The sequence below is a fragment of the Electrona antarctica genome (assembly GCF_951216825.1).
Source record: "Electrona antarctica genome assembly, chromosome: 18".
Taxonomy (NCBI): domain Eukaryota; kingdom Metazoa; phylum Chordata; class Actinopteri; order Myctophiformes; family Myctophidae; genus Electrona; species Electrona antarctica.
In genome coordinates this window covers 20,263,840-20,282,586 of record NC_136799.1, presented here as the reverse complement: position 1 = coordinate 20,282,586, position 18,747 = coordinate 20,263,840, and the positions used below count along the sequence as shown (strand labels likewise).

The 18,747-nt window shown below is 39.9% G+C and overlaps 4 protein-coding genes across 9 annotated transcripts in view; all 4 read left to right on the top strand.

Annotated features, from left to right (window-relative positions):
* pcnx1 (pecanex 1) overlaps positions 1-1,864 on the top strand; it is a 43,725-nt gene extending 41,861 nt beyond the window's left edge. For all 6 annotated transcript variants that reach the window (XM_079527929.1, XM_079527928.1, XM_079527927.1 and 3 more), the window contains one exon: positions 577-1,864. In XM_079527929.1, the coding sequence (XP_079384055.1) occupies positions 577-717 (141 nt within the window). In that variant the 3' untranslated portion in view covers positions 718-1,864. The remainder of the gene's footprint in view (positions 1-576) is intronic.
* Positions 1,865-3,081: 1,217 nt separating this feature from the next.
* Positions 3,082-12,056, top strand: lgmn (legumain). The gene is made up of 14 exons (XM_079527778.1): positions 3,082-3,214; positions 3,559-3,724; positions 4,165-4,262; positions 6,252-6,333; positions 6,542-6,624; positions 6,799-6,874; positions 7,753-7,815; positions 8,131-8,197; positions 8,956-9,074; positions 9,644-9,733; positions 10,093-10,302; positions 10,844-11,014; positions 11,493-11,560; positions 11,790-12,056. Exons 2-14 carry the CDS (start codon positions 3,587-3,589, stop codon positions 11,830-11,832), a joined length of 1,308 nt encoding a protein of 435 aa, XP_079383904.1. The 5' UTR covers positions 3,082-3,214; positions 3,559-3,586; the 3' UTR covers positions 11,833-12,056.
* Positions 12,057-14,674: 2,618 nt separating this feature from the next.
* LOC306941697 (ADP-ribosylation factor 4-like) lies at positions 14,675-15,591 on the top strand. The gene has a single exon (XM_079527307.1). The coding sequence runs from the start codon at positions 14,686-14,688 to the stop codon at positions 15,226-15,228; it is 543 nt and encodes a 180-aa protein (XP_079383433.1). The 5' UTR covers positions 14,675-14,685; the 3' UTR covers positions 15,229-15,591.
* Positions 15,592-16,415: 824 nt separating this feature from the next.
* LOC306941807 (E3 ubiquitin-protein ligase RBX1-like) lies at positions 16,416-16,742 on the top strand (the record flags this gene model as incomplete). The annotated part of the gene is made up of 1 exon (XM_079527448.1): positions 16,416-16,742. One exon carries the CDS (start codon positions 16,416-16,418, stop codon positions 16,740-16,742), a length of 327 nt encoding a protein of 108 aa, XP_079383574.1.
* Between the last annotated feature and the right edge of the window lie 2,005 nt (positions 16,743-18,747).

The window sequence follows — 18,747 nt, the reverse complement described above, 5'->3', positions numbered from 1 at the left end:
TTCAGACTATTTATAGGCCTACTAGAGGTTCAAGCCGCTACGTGGCCCTCACACCTACATCGCACCGGCAATCCAACCAATATGCCCATATGGAGATCTCTGTGTCTGTCGGTGCTTGTCCCTTTATGCCCATATATGGAGATCGTCATCAGTATATGCCCATATATGTGCATGACCCCTTTTGTAAACCATATATGGATCTGACTGAAATGTTTGCACCTGATGCCATGATGACACATGAGGTAAGACTGCATTGGGAACTCCTTATGCAAATTTTAATATATAAGCTGTGCATAAACATACAGTACCATATATTTCTTGAAATGTTTGACTTTTCGGATGTAAACCTCTATGTAATTGTCCTTGCATTTCAAATTTTAAATTGTTATCCTGCAGTGTTTACAAAACATAGCCTCAAAATAATTATTTAGCTCATACTGTACCACCAGTCATTAAACATGGTTTCAACTGGTATTTTACATCCTTAGGCTTGCTCTGTATATTTGCTTTTATTAGATGGCCATCTCCATGCAAATCCAATATGATCTGAAATTTACAACTAGTGCTTTTTGGCAGGTGATTCACCGGTGGGTGCCTTGTAGCCGCGACCCATCCAATCGGTCCCATATCGACAAGACCATCCTGCTGGTACAGGTGGAAGATAAGCTAGTTCCCATCATCGAGACTGGGGTCATTGAATTGGGCGCAGAGGTGTGAGCCAAGCAGGCACATCACAAACACTCACAAACCTACACACCTTTTTTGAGGAAAAAATAAACCAAGGTCAGAGCTTTCCTGGCTCTCCGCAAGAACGCAAGGAGCCTGCGGACAAACAGGGAAAACGGGAGTCTTCCCCCTCCCCCGTTCCTTATTGCTGAGGGGGAACAGGAAGCCAGGGAATTGAAGTGCAAGCGGAGGCAGAGTACACTTTCATTCAACATCCTTTACTATGACATGCATTTTACAGTATCTGCCTTGCTTTGCGTCGCTCAGAAATGCTGCATGACCATTAATAACCCTATTAAGTTAATTATAGCTACTGGTAATTATTTTCTATGCATTTTGTGTGTATGTGTGTGTGTGCGTGTGTGTGTCAAATGAGTGTTCAGAATGTATGGAAATATATAATTTTTTATGTTTTGTTTTGCCTCCAAATACTTTGCCAAAAAAAGCCTGGTATTGAGTAATGGCCATGGTTTCATACACATATTTTTATTTTATTTTAAAAATGTTGCTGCCATGACAACACAAGAACTTGTGATTTAGAAGAGGCTGATGTTGGAAAAGACTTTGCCGGTGCTGTACTCAACATACTTTTTTTTGTTGTTGCTGTTGTCATTCCTCTTTGATTAGTTTGGAAATTAGCAAGATTATGTTGCGAGGAGAAGAGAAAAAAGAGAACTTGCACTATAATTTCTTTTTTTATTTACAGCGATGCACTAAAATCTTGAGATAATATCACATCTTTATTTATTACAGACTCTGAATGGTTGCCTTGGTTACTGATGCCTTGGGAATGGAAAAAAATGCAATCATTGTAAAATTTTCAGCCATTTTAGTTTTTACTGTTTTGTTTGATAAACTTGAAAATAACTTTTTACTGTATATGATTCTATATATATGAATATATATATTATGTCAATGTACAAAAGATTTTGTTTTGAATATTTATTACTGTGAACATGGTATTTACACTTTGTTACCCGTTTCTTTTCATTTATGGGACAAAGGTTAATGTATCAATAAGGACCATCGGTTGAAAACAAGATGCCGATTTTTTTCCCCCCCCTTTTTGATGGACTGTTCCCTTATTTAATTTAACTTAATTCTTTTCTATACAGAGAAATAAAACTGTTTGAATTATGGCAAACATCTTTAAAGAGCCTGGAATTATGACAGTTTTATACATTTTATTGTTTTTCAAAATGATTTTAGGCTAGCTAAAAGGAAACGAGCCACTTGAGAAAGAAGAAGCCGGGTGTAGTCACTAGGTTCAATCACCACGTTGCTGTCAACTAAAGCAGAAATGCCTTTAAAAAAAATGTTCAAGAAGAAACGAGAATGGTGGTGGTGCATCAACAACATGGCCTCTACAATACAGTATGCACTGTATCAGTGGTGGAAGAAGTACTCGGATTTGTTACTATAGTAAATGGCAATAATGTAGAAATACATCATACCATAATGTAGAAATGTCCTGTATTCAAAATATTACTTGAGTAAAAGTACAAAAGTATTGACATAGAAATATACCTACAGTACCAAAATAAAAGTAGACCTACTCAAAAATGTCACAATTTGAACGTGTTAAAAGTGGAGAAAGTACAATGTTTGGCCTTCTGAGATGTATCGAACAATTGACATGACATGCCGTAGTCAAGTAAAGTACCACAAAATTGTACTTAAGAAATGTACTTGAGTAAATGCAGGCCTCTTGTTTACTTCCCACCACTGTATGTGAACTATCAAACTTAAAGTGCTCGAGTGACTCACATCAGCAGCCCACACTACCGCTCTGCCTAGACATGCTCTATGAGTTTCGCTGATTAAGCAACTCTTCATCTTGTGACAAAGCATATTATTTTACAAGATGTGCTGGTTAGTTAAGCACATGACTTTTTCGTTTTGTTTTTTTGTACCTACCAATAAGGAATTGTGTAACACTGCGACAATGGTGTGTGTATATATATTCTAGCCTACATTATTCCAATTTATGTTGGGATCTTAATGAATAATATGTTTAAAATACATCCAAATTTCTTACAGCTTGAGCAGAATATCTTGCTAGAAAAGTGGTTCTCAAAGTGGATTCCACTTCCAGACTACAAATCTCAGGCCAATCTCAGGCCAAATTCCAGCCATTTGAATTGATTCTCCCTTAGGACTAGTGTACAAATGGAACGGGCATTTTGTTTCCATTTGTACACTCTGAGTTATGGGGTCCTTGAACCACAGTGCTTGAAAATAGTTAGTTATTATTGTTTTTAACAGTACAGTGCGTGGGTTGCTTGATCACATGACAGTACCATAATATTGGACAGTAGCCTACAGTGTACAAGTCCCGCCTCAGTCCTCGCTCAGCGACGGGATTGGTTTCCCATGTAAACTCCAGTCTGTTTCCCGACATCACGTCTATATAAATTGACAATTGGACGACGGTGAGTGGATATACATAGATGCAGCGGCTTCATCTAGACACTCCGTAAAACAGAAGGTGAATACAATTAGAAATATATTCTCATTGTATTGGGTACTACATTGTTATTAAGGGTTATCTCGCACCGCATATAGGGTTTTAGAGGTTGACTGCTACTAGAGCTAACGTTAGCTTTCCAAAGAAGAGTATCATCACCGTGTCATGTGACATCGGGCAGTTAGGTTGTGATTTTGTGTGCGTTTACAATGTTTATATTGTCATTCCGTTAACTCAAAAAAAGCTAAAATGCATAACTCTGTCACCTCGGTGGGAATTTGGCACAGAAATATATGAAAATGTTGCCGTGAATTGTTATAAGAGAGAACTTGTTCAGTCAGTTTGTTGTTGTCACCCACATACAGTAATAAGGAAACAACACTACAAGAGGGAATGTTTTGTCCCATCGTTGCCCTGCTGGGCCTGAGCCTGGGGCTGGCTGCTGCATTCCCCTCGCAGCAGACCGACAAGGGGAAGAACTGGGTGGTGATTGTAGCTGGCTCCAATGGCTGGTACAACTACAGGCACCAGGTAAATCAAGTGGAACTTGGCATACGCAACTAGCCACAATGCCACCTTATCATAGCCTAAGATTTAGACTCTCGTAGATGTATTTTATTGATTCTTTAAATGTCAGAATCGATCAAATACATCTACGAGAGTCTAAATCTTATATTTGCTAACATTATCAAGTGAGAACAGTGCATAAGAGTCGTTTCCCTCAGGTTGATATAAATATATAGGCTATAGACTACTTCAAAAATCACAACTTTAGAACCTTTCTAATAGAAATCAATATACATTTTATTTGCTGTATTGATATCTATGAATAGGTGATACTTGTGCACATGTAATAACAGTACTCAGACAAATATATGAAAGTATGGCACACCTAAAGTGCCATTTACAGTTACAGAAAACTGAAATAGTCACAGAAGTTGATTATAATGAATGACATGACTCCCTCCCAGGCCGACGCTTGCCATGCCTATCAGATCGTTCATAAGAATGGCATTCCTGATGAGCAGATCGTGGTCATGATGTACGACGACCTGGGAAACAATGAAGAGTGAGTTCAGTTTTCCTTTGTACTTCACAAATCCTCATGCTCTTGGTGTTTCTCAGTTCTCTGTACAGGTCCTCTGTTGCCTACATAGTACATACTTGTACATAGTACATCCACTTGCATTGAGGTCCATGACATCAATGTCATCATAACTCATGATGATACTCATGGCAACTCAAATCTCATGATTCACAAGATTTATAGAGAGTGCAAAGCTGCATGCATTCATAGAACATTTGTTGATTTCTAAAATTGAAATGGTTGAAATTGCTTACAGACATGTTGCAGTAGACCATGCATATATATATATATATATATATATATATATATATATATATATAATTAAAAAAAATAGAATATTATTTTCTGTGAAAATAATAGAAAACGTAAACTAAATGTGTTTACAGACTGCTGCGTTTTCAGACCCGAATATCGGAGGGAATTTTGGGTGTGCCGTTTTATCTGTTTTTCCGGAAAACGCACCAGCGTCTACAAGGACCTAATATGAAAAACGCAGCAGTGTGCTGTGCAAGGTCCTTAAACGAGGCCATTGAGCTATAGTTGACTAGAGTCACAAGGAACTAATTTCGCTATCCTTTCTAGACTTCATATGGGAGTTATGTTGCTCAGGGCAAAACTAAGCAGCTGGGCAGTGGTGTTAACCTACAGTGGTGTGTTAACATCTATAAACATCAATTGCGCTAACTTTCTTCAAAGTATGCTAAATGTATAATACAGGCACTTGTATTGCTTGAACGTTGCGGACATTTCCACAGTACAGTATAAGGACAACCCAAACACAACCTCACATACTGAGCAACTCATACATTAGGGCTGGACAATGTATCAATATTGGCCAATATCTTGGGGAGACTATATTTATTGTCTTGGATTTTGTTTATCGTATGGCATACAGTAGGCCTAAGTGTCTATTTTCTGGTTTTAAAGGCTGCAATACAATAACGTGGATGTAATTTTCGGAACTTACTTGACCGGGTAAAAGGCAAATAATAGAATAGCCAGAAACATAGTTATTGTATAGGCATTTCTGATGACTACTCACCTGATATATTTTGTCTGTATACTGTAATTTGCCCAGCCCTTAGCATTTGGAAAGATGTCCCTCTCTGTTGACAACAGCCAGGAAACAAGTCGCTGTGTGGTCTACTTTCATTTTAAGATAAGACAGGGAAGCTGGACATGATGTGTGATTGACAGTGCTGTTGGCTTCAGTTTGGGCTAGTACAGTGATAATGTAATAGCAATCATGTTTGACTGGGCTCTCCTGTATTATTTACTGTTCAAATCTACTTGCAGTTTAAATAAAGAGAATATTCCTGGAATATTCCAGGTCCAATGTTTTCTTTTTTTTGATGCACTTGGTCTTTTTTGTGGAATCCATGTTTGAACTTTCTTAAGGTTAAATATTAGCACATTTGTCAATCTGTTGTGAGCTTAAGTCAGATTTAAGTCAATAACGATAAGAGGTCATATTTTCACCATAAGGTAGCTTATTTCCTGGAACAGCGGTTCCCTTGTTTTTTATTTATACTGAATATTTTGGTCAGTGAGTCAAAATTGAATCATATCAAACCTAACATAATGTAAGTCCTGAATAACATGATAAAATGTTGATATCCACTTCGATACTTGCTATATGTCAATACTACTGGTTATACTTTTGTGTTTTTGGTGGGTTGCTTTTAAGCTTTAACTGTAGTGCATTCTATCACTTTCCACCTGGCATTCCTATTTGGGGCATTTAAAACTGTCCAAATATTGTGAGCTTGTAGATCTGCTATTTTTTGTTGTTCATCGTACTATCGATATGCACATGACAAGTGAATAGATAGCTAGCTGTACATTTCCTTTACTCTCTTCACTGTCACCTGATTGGTGAATAATCAACCTTTTCGCAATGTCATTGTGTTCATGCTTTGTCAGCTGACTTTCACTTCCCTAGATAAACTTGAATAATATTTTTATTTTCAGCAACCCCACACCAGGGATCATAATCAACAGGCCAAATGGTACAGATGTGTACAAGGGAGTTCCAAAAGACTACACTGGGGATGTGAGTAATTCATTGCAATGCAAATAGTGTGCATGCACATACTGTAGGTACAAGTGCAAATCATAGCTATTGACCGACCATAACATGGCATGAGAATCACATGTACTACATTAAAACGATTTTTCGTAGGTAGATTTCAATATTTTAAAACTGCACTCCCTTGTTTTTTGGTTTATCTCTCTTGTTTGTGTTAATGTTGCCCTGAAAGGCTGTGACTCCTGAAAACTTCCTGGCAGTGCTGAAAGGTGACTCTCAAAATGTTAAAGGAGGCTCTGGCAAAGTCCTGAATAGGTAAGTGAGGAGGAAAACGAAGCCAACTTTAAAGTGTTTCATTTGAATTTCATTAGAATTTCAAGTGGATAGAATTTCTATTTCAGGGAATGGTTGAATGAATTTTGTGTAGAATATCAACCTTACTGGTTTATCAGGTCGTTGACTGTTTCCATTGCTTCATTCTCTTGGCAGCGGCCCCAACGATCATGTGTTTGTTTATTTCACTGATCATGGTGCGCCTGGAATCCTGGCCTTCCCTAATGATGATGTAAGCATTTTCATATTATTACTTCCTGCTTTGGACAGTGGTCTTCCACACATAGAATCACCCAATTCTTACACATAAATCTAAACCAATGTAAATACTGTTGTTTTCAAGTTGGTTTGCACTTTTAACAACTTGTGACAAGATTTGAGGAAGTGTTAAGTAATTGAGTCACATGTTCACATGTATTTAGGTTGGTTTTTTTTTGGCTTTTCTGCCTTTATTGATAGTTTCAAGTGAAGATGGACAGGAAAGAGGGAGAGAAGGGCAGAGACATGCAGCAAAGGTCGTCATGAACGGGACTCGAACACGCAACACGCTGTCAGGTCAAAAGCCTATATGTGGCATGGCCTTGACCACTTGGCCAGTGGGCGCCCGTCATGTATTTAGTTTTAATTACTAGCTCTTACCCGTTGTGAGATATTGCCCCTCCCCCTTGTGGCCACTAGGGGTACTGCGCCCTGGGTGCGTTTTCGCATTTAATTCACTAATACATTCATTATTAATTTATAATTTGTTAAATTGAAAAAAGGGCTTCGTTAAGACCTCCATATTATTATGGTCAATGCCTGTGTGAAAAGTGGGAGTGCAGGCAGTGAGGAGCTACGGCAGTGTTTCTGATACAGACACACATTCAGTTAATTATAGTATGATGATGATGATGATGATGATGATGATTTGATTAACCTACATGAGCAAGATTCAGTCGGTTAAATTTCCCGCCCTAGCACAGATCCTATGTGTCAAGGTTCCTTAAGCAAGACACCAAAGATACCTGCTCCAGAGGTGTCACTTCTGACTGCCCTGTGTGTGTGATCATGTGATATTGTGATTAATGACCTGACTGAATTCTAAAGAGGCTTTTCGCTCTTTCTCCCCAGCTTCATGTTAAAGACTTCATGGACACCATAAACTACATGCATGAAAACAAGAAGTACAAAAAGGTGAGAAAGCTTATTCGGCGCATGTCATTATAACCTTTTTTCTTCTTTTTTTTAATAAATATAGAAAATAGCCTCACAACATGTCACAATGTGAACATTGTGATCTTGTAGATCTTGTTCAAAATAATTTAATTTCTAAATGGGGCTTAAGTGGTTAAACATTAGACCTATTACAATTCTGATGGCATAGTTAGATCAAGCCAATCAGGTGATTGCTGGAGTACATGATTGTTCTTGCTGGAAGGTGATGGCGTCACCTCACCAAACTTGATTTCTTCCTCACCCATCCCTTTCCTCCTGCACACACATGCACAGATGGTGTTCTACATTGAAGCATGTGAGTCTGGATCAATGATGACCCGCCTGCCTGCTGACGTTGATGGTGAGTTGCACTTCACCTACTCACAATCACTTCCCAGAACAGAACAAAATGTGGTGATGATGAAGTCAATAAGACAATCAACTGCAGTCATGTAACAGTGCTAGGGCTGCAAAAGTATTCAAATTTGAATCTTGATCATGATTTTGGCTTCCCACAATTAAATGAACATGATCTGCCAATATTGACATTTGTGCTCCACCCATAGAACACAGGATTTTTTTCTGTATATTAGTGACTCATCTGTTAATATGATTGAATGACAGAACTGGCAGCAATGCCTGTATGTACAGTGCCAATAAAATCAAAGAAATTACAGTATTTTGAACTACTATTGTCCAGTATCATCTGGTATATACTAACTTTAACAACTGACAGTCAATATTGGCTGACCTACTGTAGGTATCTTCCTTGCTGCTATACTTTCTTTTAGAAAACCTAGAAATGCATGTGCGTCAAAAACTAACTGAATCACCCACCCCTCACGTTTATTTAGGTGCCGTGTCATTAGTCAGAAGGTTCATTGTTCAAGGTTCAAATGACTGTCCCTATTTCTAACCCTAAGCCTAACCTCGGACTAACAGGACTTTGGATCTATGTGCAGTCCCCGTTTATTTATATAAGACATGTGAAAACAATAGAGTTGACCCAAAGTTCTTTTCAAACGAGGCAGATGACCGAACGGAAAATACGATGACCATAATAAATTCATAATCTATAAAATGTAAAACTAAAATGCAACACCTACTCTCCTTTTACAGTGTATGCTACCACTGCTGCCAATGCTCATGAATCTTCTTATGCTTGCTACTATGATGAGGAGAGGGACACTTACCTGGGAGATGTGTACAGCATCAAATGGATGGAAGACTCTGATGTGGTACGTCAACTTGTCCAGTGTATACCAATACCCCCCACCAATACAACAGATGATACTACACATATTGAATAATATTGACACACATGAAACTCAATAAGGGCCATTTGATTTTGAAACCTTCCAATGATATCATTGTGTGTTGGCTATACTGGTCTTAACACTTGAAAATCTGTTGTTTTTGAATATTATATTCTCATAGCACATTATTTTGACATGGGAAGGTGATGAGGTAAAGAAGTATTGAAATGCAATACAGGCACACATTCTGATTGAATGGTTGATGCACCATGGTTGCATGTCCCAAATATTTTAACCACTTAAAGCCTCTATACGTAGTAAACTTCACCTGTACTCGGTCAACTCTTTCCCCCCCCCCCCCCCCCCCCCCCCCACTACACCAAATCCTTTCCTGAAAATACATTGCCGATCTACAAGCTCATAACGTGGCGTGTCGCGATACGTGAACTTTTAGATAGTGTATTTTGGGCAGAGGTTTCCTCCAGAATAGGAATGTTTCTGTTCAAGTGATTGACTTTCTGATGGGTTTGTGTTTCACTACTTGCTTACAGGAGGACCTGGCAAAGGAAACCCTAATCAAGCAGTTTAAGATTGTGAAGAGCCACACCAACACCAGCCACGTCCAGCAGTTTGGAAACAAGGTCAGGAAAAAAAGGTTTTTTGATGAAAAGAGGAATTTATTTCTGTTTTTTTACTTCCTTTAAACAGCCACCAAAATACTCTGATATACTGTAAGTCTAAAGTGTTGGTCCTGTATCAGTCAGGATTGGGATGATGGACGATTAATCGGCGTTCGGCGGTCAATATAATCTATCAGCGATCTGTCCATTTCATCGTGAGGGAAATGGTGCTTTAATTGAATTTAACATTTGTAGTAACATTTGTTGCTGTAATGTAAATGTTTTTCCTCCTACGCAAAGCCTGTAATATGACCAGGCCCTGGTGGACCCTGGTCAACTTAGTATATAGGGTGTAAGTGGTTCATGTGCTTGCTTTGTAGACTCTTGCCCATATGAAAGTGATGGAGTTCCAGGGTAACAGCTTGGCAGGTGCCCAGCCAGCTGAACCAATGACCTTGCAGCCGGTGGTGAACACTGACATCATCCCCAGCCCTGATGTGCCCCTGGCCATCCTCAAGAGGAAGATGATGGCCTCCAACGACATCAATACTGTAAGAGGGCTGCTTATGGAGATCAACACCCACCTTAAGGTAATGTGTGTGTGTGTGTGTGTGTGTGTGTGTGTGTGTGTGTGTGTGTGTGTGTGTGTGTGTGTGTGTGTGTGTGTGTGTGTGTGTGTGTGTGTGTGTGTGTGTGTGTGTGTGTGTGTGTGTGTGTGTGTGTGTGTGTGTGTGTGTGTCTTGACTGTCCTCCGAGACGCGAGGTGACAGCTTGACACGCAGCCTTCATCAGGCTATCTTTATTTATCATAAAGATAGCCTGATGAAGGCCGCATAGGCCGAAACATTGCTATGTTTCCCTATTAAAGTTTTGTTTCACTGCATTTGAAGACAGTGTGCGGGTGTTTGTTCTTTTTCATTATCTTATCAAATCAAATCAAATGTTATTTGTATAGCACATTTACATCGACCGAGGTCGAACCTCGGTGCTTCACATTACGTCGGGCACTTAACCCTCTCCTACGTGCCTGTAGGTGTGCAAAAGCCTTGCTTTTTATTTTTTGCCTAAGCCTAAAACATTTCACAATTAGTTGTCATTGTTAAGTTGCTATATGAAATTAATCTTGTTTAGGTGAGGGAGATGCTGGCAGAGACTATGAACAGAGTGGTGACGAGGGTGACTGGCGATAAGCTCAAGGCTCAGAAGCTTCTCAACGACCGACTGGAGCTCTCCCAGGATGAGTGCTACAAATCCGCAGTCACCTACTACAAGCACAACTGCTTCAACTGGCACAAAATGGAGGTATAGTAGCAACATTTTTTAATTTGCACAACATTCACATTCTCATATCTCAATCATGTTCCGTGGACTTTTGCAATCTACTGTTTGCAAAGTAGCATGTTCATGCTATATTCATTTCCACTGTGGTACTTGAACTGCAAAGTATAAATTTGTGTTCTTTTTATCTCTAGGCAGAGCATTGCATTTAGGGCTGGGTGCAATATAACTACTATTGTCCAAGACACATATATATATTGTTTTTCTGTGCGGTGCAGATTAAATAAATAGTATTTATCAATGAATGAAATGACACAAATTCCCTCTCTGTAAATTCCTGACATTTAAATCAGCCCAATACAACAGGTGGAAAATCCAAGTTATCTTCCTATCATTTGTACTTTTCTTTTATGCTGAAATTACTGTAATTGACTGTGGCGTCTTGTATGGAACATTAATATGAAGTGATGTTAATATATAGGGCTATAATCTTGTGTTTCAGTATGAGTATGCACTGAGGCACCTCTATGCTCTGGTCAACCTGTGTGAGGGAGGATACTCCATTGACAGGTCTGTGTGTGCATGAATGCATGTGTCACTGCCTTCCTTTTAGTTTTAATTTTAATTAATATAAAAGCACAACGTATATACTTGCTCTAGTCACTTTATTATAATCAGCAATCGAAATCATACATCCCCATGTGTTCCTCTTATAGCCTTTCATCTCAAGTGTGATTGTTTCTACTTTTTTGGCCATTGTGAAAACTAATTCTTCACATTAAATGTTCTCTCTCCCCAGTATTCAGAAGGCCATGGACTACGTGTGCGATTTCTCAAAGTAAAATGGACCTCAAAAAGTCTCAAACTGGATGGCTTGAGAAGATGTGACTTCTCATTGCACTGCTAAAGAATCAAGCTGACGCGGAGTTGATGTTTGTGTTGTTTTTGTTTTTCCCCATCAGCACACTATAACACTTATTTTCTTAACTTGTGATCTTTTTTTATTATTTTACTGAGCGATTTTAAAGACCTGTTTTATAATGAATTGCACTATGTCACTGTGAAAGATGCTGTCTATAGAAGAATGTTTTACTGCTTTACTTGATTTTTATAAGATCTTTTGTCGCTGTCGGGTGGAAACCTTGTATGTATATCCAAAACTAAAAAAAATGTTTTTTGGGAAGCTACAAGCATTTAAATTGGCTATTGTCTCTGTTTTGTGTTACACTCTTGTAGGATATAGTAAAGCATTAATATACGAGAAAAAAAATAAAACGAAATATGGAGATACAAGATTTTTGTCTGTCAGCGACAATATACAGTAGCTTTAGAGGAAAAAGTCTATGCAGAGATGTTCTTTTCGCTGTGTGGTCCGGAGCCTGCACGAATGTTTGATTGACATTAATGACATAAAGGACAAAGCACCAAATGTTTGCTGTACTGCAGGGACCTTTAAATAAATTCTGGACTGCACACACAATGATGAATGAATGAACATTTTCAGTAAGCTCAGTGAGCCCACGGAATGTGGGCTCATTTTTGTAAAAAAACTAATGCTTGTAATGGATTCAGAATCAAGAAACCCCCCTAGTTTGACATATCACATGCTACATAAAGCATAATGACATTTTGAAAATCTTGCCTTACATAGGTTGTTGTCACACATAGGTTGTGATCACATATATCCCCCTATAAATAATTAAACAGCTGGTCAGCAAGTGGATTAATGAATGTATATGTATATTATAGACAATATTTTAGGCCAATAAAAAAACTATATACCAAATTTCCCACTTTAAACAAAAGAAGCCTGTTTGCTGCTGGACTACAAGGATTTTTTTTACACTCCCCATGCTGTAAAACACCAAATTTATTTTTATTAGATTTGCACACTAAGGATTTTACTGTGTAAAGGGTTGCTTAAATTAGATTTTATTCATTAGCCCTAGGTAAGTATTTTGTTCCCCTATTTGCCTAAGTCAATTCTTCTTTCCTGAAAACCTTCAAAATATGACTTAGGCAGTTATGCTATGAGTCTAACGATTTCTTCCTTGGCCTAGTAGAATGTGTGTGCAAAGTTTCACGGCAATGGGACACTACGTTCAAGATTTGAGGCATTTTGTTAAAAACGCACCACTCCTGCAAACTTTGAAAGCTAATATACACTACAGTAGCCAATCTGGATGGCATATGAAAAATCGGACTACATCAAGACATATAATGTGTACAAAATCTAGGATTATATGAAAAAAATGTTCTTCCTCTTGATGGTGCTAAAACAGGCAAATGTGGAATAAATTGGGTCAGAGGCTTTTATACTGTATTGTACTGTATTGTAGTGTACTGTGCTCTATTGTACTTAGATTATTTTTGGAAGAAATGAGTTATCGTATGGAACATCCAGACCCCCAGTAACGCGCCCAGGGCTCGTACTGTAGTGTACTCTGTGCCACTTTACTCTGTGCTGTACTCTACTGGTGTTCAGCTGTCCATGCTTGGACAGAGACTAACACACATACATACACAGGGTGACAGGGACACACATAGCTGTGTATTGGAACGGAGGCACCGCTCAGAAATCACACTTGTGTGAAGTGAGTGGTGCCTTTTATATGATGGGATGATGATGTATGTATGTCATCATACATCAGCCAATCAAAGTAATCGATTCCGTGCTCAAACGGACAGACATACACACAAAGCTGTGCATTGGAGGGGCTTCACAGCTCAAAGAATATTTTGCATAAATCGATGCTAACATGCCGATGTGAAAGGTTTGGGGCAGAGGTTCTGCTCTGGCCTCCAGGGAGTGTGCAGCTAGCCGATCATTCCAATTGTGCCGGATGGTTAGCTGTTAGACAGGGGCAAAAACAGTAGTCTCGGTCACACATTTAGCCTGGCGGAGACAACTATGAAAAGTGTGCAAGGAGGGAAGGAGCAAAGGGCCCCCAAACTTTGGAAGGCAGTCATAGCCAATTGGAATTGGACCTGGAAAATCTGACTTATACGTGATGAGATGACATACCCAGAGATAATAGTGTACTGATTTGTGAGTTTTAGCACAGTGTGTTTTTTGTTTTTTGTTTTTTTAATGTTTTTTTTGTGGCTTTCACCTTTTATTTTATAGACTAGGGACAGACAGTAGGCTGACAGGAAATGGGGAGAGAGATGGGGGGATGACATGCAGTAAAGGCCGTCGGGATCGGGAGTCGAACCCGCGGCACACTGCCAGACTGGATTACCAGCCAAGGTGCCTGGACCGCTGAGCCACGGCCCAGGCCAGCACAGTGTGTTTTGAAGAAAATACAAAATTGCACAAAAAAATGAATTTGGCACTGCAGGGGGAAAGCTTTTGATTTGTATTACCTACAGTTCAAGAGTTATAGGCAAACTAAACTACACTGCAAAATCCTGAGTGCTTATTTAACTAATGGACCCAAATGGTCCATTTGGCTCCATGTTTACACTCTCAGATTTACAGTCCAATTTGACTGCTGGTGGTCCCAGACCTTTCTATGGCGGCATAGGGTGGGTGACCCGTCACCCCATCCATGTTTGTTGATTTCAGGTTGCTATGGTTTCCAAAGCTGACAACATTTTTGGTGATGCAAGATCTGGGCAGCTCTGTATAAAAGAGACACCGAGCACAGGAAGAAGTGCTACGCGCAGGAGGTTTCCCAGGATCATTTCACATCATGGGGCTCATAATTTCATCCATGTTCCTAAAGCTTTTTGGAAAGAAGCAGATGAGCATACTTATGCTTGGTTTGGATGCTGCTGGAAAAACCACCATCCTTTACAAAATGAAGCTTGGACAAATTATTAAGGCTATCCCAACCATTGGTTTTAACGTGGAGACCGTAGAGTACAAGAACATCTGCTTCACTGTGTGGGATGTGGGTGGTCAGGCCAAAATCCGACCTCTCTGGAGACAGTACTTCCAGAACACGCATGGTCTTATCTATGTTGTGGACAGCAATGACAGAGATAGAGTAGAAGAGTCTGCAGAGGAGCTGGTCAGATTGTTGCAAGAGGGTGGCCTAAGTCAGGCAGTGCTGCTGGTATTCGCTAACAAACAGGACTTGCCTAATGCTATGCCAGTGAATGAACTATCATACAGGTTGGGCCTGCAGAGCTGTCGCAACAGAACATGGTACATCCAGGCTACCTGTGCTACCCAAGGCAAAGGTATATATGAGGGACTGGACTGGCTATCCAATGAGCTGACAAAACACTAGAGAGGAAGAGGACAAAGGAGTCGGCCGGAGCTATGGGTTATTTCAAGAATGCAACAAATGCAAACCTTTTTCCTTTTTATGTTGTTGCACCTAAAAGGGGTGAGCCATCTAGAACAGTGCTCGTCTGCATGTCCTTTTGTGTCTGTGCGTCAACAGCTAATCTGGCAAACCATTAGGCCCAAACCACACCAATGCAACTAGTTGCAACACAACAGTTTTGAAGACATGTCACACCATGTAACTCCTTGCAACTGCCATTGGGGATAATGGTTGCATGCAACATTACAACTACTCGCAACCGTTTGGTTGCAAGGAGTTGCATGGCGAATCATTGGTGTGGTTTGGTTTGGGCCTTACACTGATCAGCACCAGATTCTTAGGCCTGTTTAGTAAATCAATCCCTGAATATGTTTCACATTTTGTGAATTGACAATCTCTGATCCACCATCACTACTCCATATTTGAGCAACTCCGATGTCATTAATGCAACGTTGTGACCCGTCACCCCATCCTTGTGAATCTCACAGGGGAGCCATGATGTTATTGGACCCCATCTCGTTTTACTAATTGTACATTGTAAGTTTCTCAGTTTGTTTGGTAGAACACATGGGGTTTGGGCTCAGTTCCGACGTCTTTTTTTCAACATTCTTCCCATAATTCACTCACCAATAAAATGTTTACATTTGCATAGTTTGACAGGGTCTATGCATCTCGAATGTACTTCCCAGGAAAATAAAGTTGGTACTGATCGTTCCAGTGACTTGAGAGACTTGAGAGATTATCTCTCAAGTCGAACAAACAGACACACAACACACCTTCTAGCCTCACCTCCTGCATGTAGAGCCATGCTATAAAAACAAAACGGCAGTGTATGCCTTCATGAGGCTACTATATGATGTCATCTATGGCGTTATCTATGCCATATTTGGGCATGGTTTCATCCCAATCCAATCCCTATTCACTTTTATTATTATAAAATATATAAATATTGGGGGCCATTCTATTACGTCAGTAGCAATTCATGATAAACAGCAAATGCCTATATGGAGTACCCTGATGTCACATTTGATGACACGAGATTCTGTTTAAAAGAGACTTGTTCAATGAACAATCATTCATATTTTGTGGGTAGCTTACAATAATATCTGTATACAGGAAACTTATACGAACAAAGCTTTATTGCCAAAATGGCAACGCCTATGGATGTTGATATGCCGAGTGGCACGAACAGCAGAGTCAGCAAGAAACCTTTTGAAGTGAAGAAATGGAATTCTGTGGCATTGTGGTCTTGGGACATTGTAGTGGACAACTGTGCTATCTGCCGCAATCACATCATGGATCTTTGTATTGAGTGCCAGGCCAACCAAGGCTCTAACACAAATGAGGAGTGCAAAGTTGCCTGGGGTGTTTGTAATCACGCTTTCCACTTCCACTGTATTTCTCGCTGGTTGAAGACCAGACAGGTGTGCCCTCTAGACAACCGGGAATGGGAATTTCAGAAGTATGGAAACTAACAAGGTCTTTGAAGATCTAAAGAACATGACTCAGATCCTGACACAACATCTAGACGAAGCTAAAAGCCAAATCGAATTTCTAACACGACTCAAGATCCAAGTTAATCAGGACTGCAGTCAGAATAAGCTGGTGAAACTGGCCCAGTCTGAAGGAATGAAAGATCAGTGGCTATGCAATGGGGCGGAAGAGCCCAGCATCCCTTGAATGTACCTGTTGTCTACAGAGCTGGTTCGAGCATGCATCTCGTTTCAGCATCTTCCAGGCTTCAATGAACTGTGGGAGAGTACCAGGAGGGAATTCCTGGATGTATTTTTTTCTTGTACTCTACCTCCAACATAATGGAGCGTTCATTAAAAAGTGAATTTCACCCACCTGTAAAGGTTTAAGGTGGGTAGTGAACGAGGACCTGAAGACGAAGTGGGAGGAAAACGACATGAAGGAAGACAACTTAAACTTTATATGGTCAACTGATCATAACCTGCACCCCAATCGAACATAATGTTACTGGCTCCCAAAGGAACCCAACAACAACCCCAAATTATCTTTTTTTTTAAAAAGGAAACCTTCACAATAGTTGCCAGGCCAAAGATGCCACATCTAAGGAGACCACAGGTCTGAAATCAGGCTTTTTCACTTGTTTTGCTGGGTGAAGACCAGAGAAGTGACAAGGGAGTAAGGGACCATATATTTTTAATTTCAAGGACCCCCAATTTTATTTGCACTATGTCATGGACTTTTTATCTCTGGGACCCCAATCTGCACTATCATTTTTTAACTCGGAGTGGGTCCAATTGGTTCCATTGGCATACCAGCTGAATATTAATTGCTGCTCAGGTGGTTATGATGAGCGCTTTTAGGGAGAAGTTAGGTTTATGTGTCTTAATTGTCCTGTAAGTGTCCATTTCGTTCCTAACTATCTGGAACGCCCTCAATGACTCCACATTGAGAAACACTCCGATAGACAATAGAGAAAGGGAGTTTCAGTCTTTATGGAAGTATGGAAACTAAATGTGGACAACTTCACCTTCTATGTGTCACCCCTATTGCTTTCCCCTCTATTTCAAACACTTTTTTTTAAAGATACGTTTGCAATCTTTGCGATGGATGAAGCTATCAAGAAATACAATTCAGGTTCTGACTCATAGTATGTAAGAGAGGACTCAACATTTGGATGTTCCTTGGTGATCCCGGAATAGGAATTTCTTGTGTAAAACACTTTTTTTTGCCAGGTGCTTGAAAAGCGCCTGGACTACATTTGCTAGTACCTTGAACCAACAAAAGAATGTCGGGAATTAACAAAAACAACGCTACAAGAGCTTGTTGCACCTGGAAGTTATGACTGAGTCATTCCTGTTTAAAGGAAAACTGTGATAAGTTAGTATGATTATGGAGTAAGTATGACTTGGTTTGTCTTTAACTGTGTTGTCAACTAAGCTCCTTTTTGTTCTTAACTCTGCCAAGAACACCTATGGAACACAGGCCCCTCCAGTTGTATCCGTTGTAACCATTGTCAGAGTACCCATTGTAACCGACTACCCGTTGTCAGCGTATACTTGGTGCCCGCCCGCCAGTACTATGAAGTAATTGCACAAACAAGTCATACAGAGGTCTCCATATATGGGCATAAGGGACAGACAGGATCCCACTTTTTGGGTCACTAAATATAATTTATTTTCATTTACTTTTTTCTCCTTATATTTTTAAAAGATGAAAAACATTTTATAAAATCACACCCGTGTGAAGTGAGGGGCGCTATCTATCATACGTCATCACATCCGACCAATCACAATTCCTCAATTTTCTGTACATTGCTCAGCCAATCAAATCATCGCTATAGTGCTCAGCCAATGATGGGGTACACACAAACACACAAAGCTGGGCATAGGAGGGGCCCCTCAAAAATCTGAAGTTATGGCCCTGACAACCGTCTGGGCATCTAGGCTGCAAAGCCAGCCGGATGGTGGGCCGTGGGTTCGACTCCCGAGCCTGACGGCCTTTGTCGCG

Bases quoted from the DNA above. Each gene is read 5' to 3' on its own strand.
- lgmn (XM_079527778.1), top strand. From the start codon at position 3,587: ATGTTTTGTCCCATCGTTGCCCTGCTGGGCCTGAGCCTGGGGCTGGCT. The intron at 3,725-4,164 runs GTAAATCAAGTG...ACTCCCTCCCAG, and splicing joins GGTACAACTACAGGCACCAG to GCCGACGCTTGCCATGCCTA. The intron at 9,075-9,643 runs GTACGTCAACTT...ACTTGCTTACAG, and splicing joins GGATGGAAGACTCTGATGTG to GAGGACCTGGCAAAGGAAAC.
- LOC306941697 (XM_079527307.1), top strand. From the start codon at position 14,686: ATGGGGCTCATAATTTCATCCATGTTCCTAAAGCTTTTTGGAAAGAAG.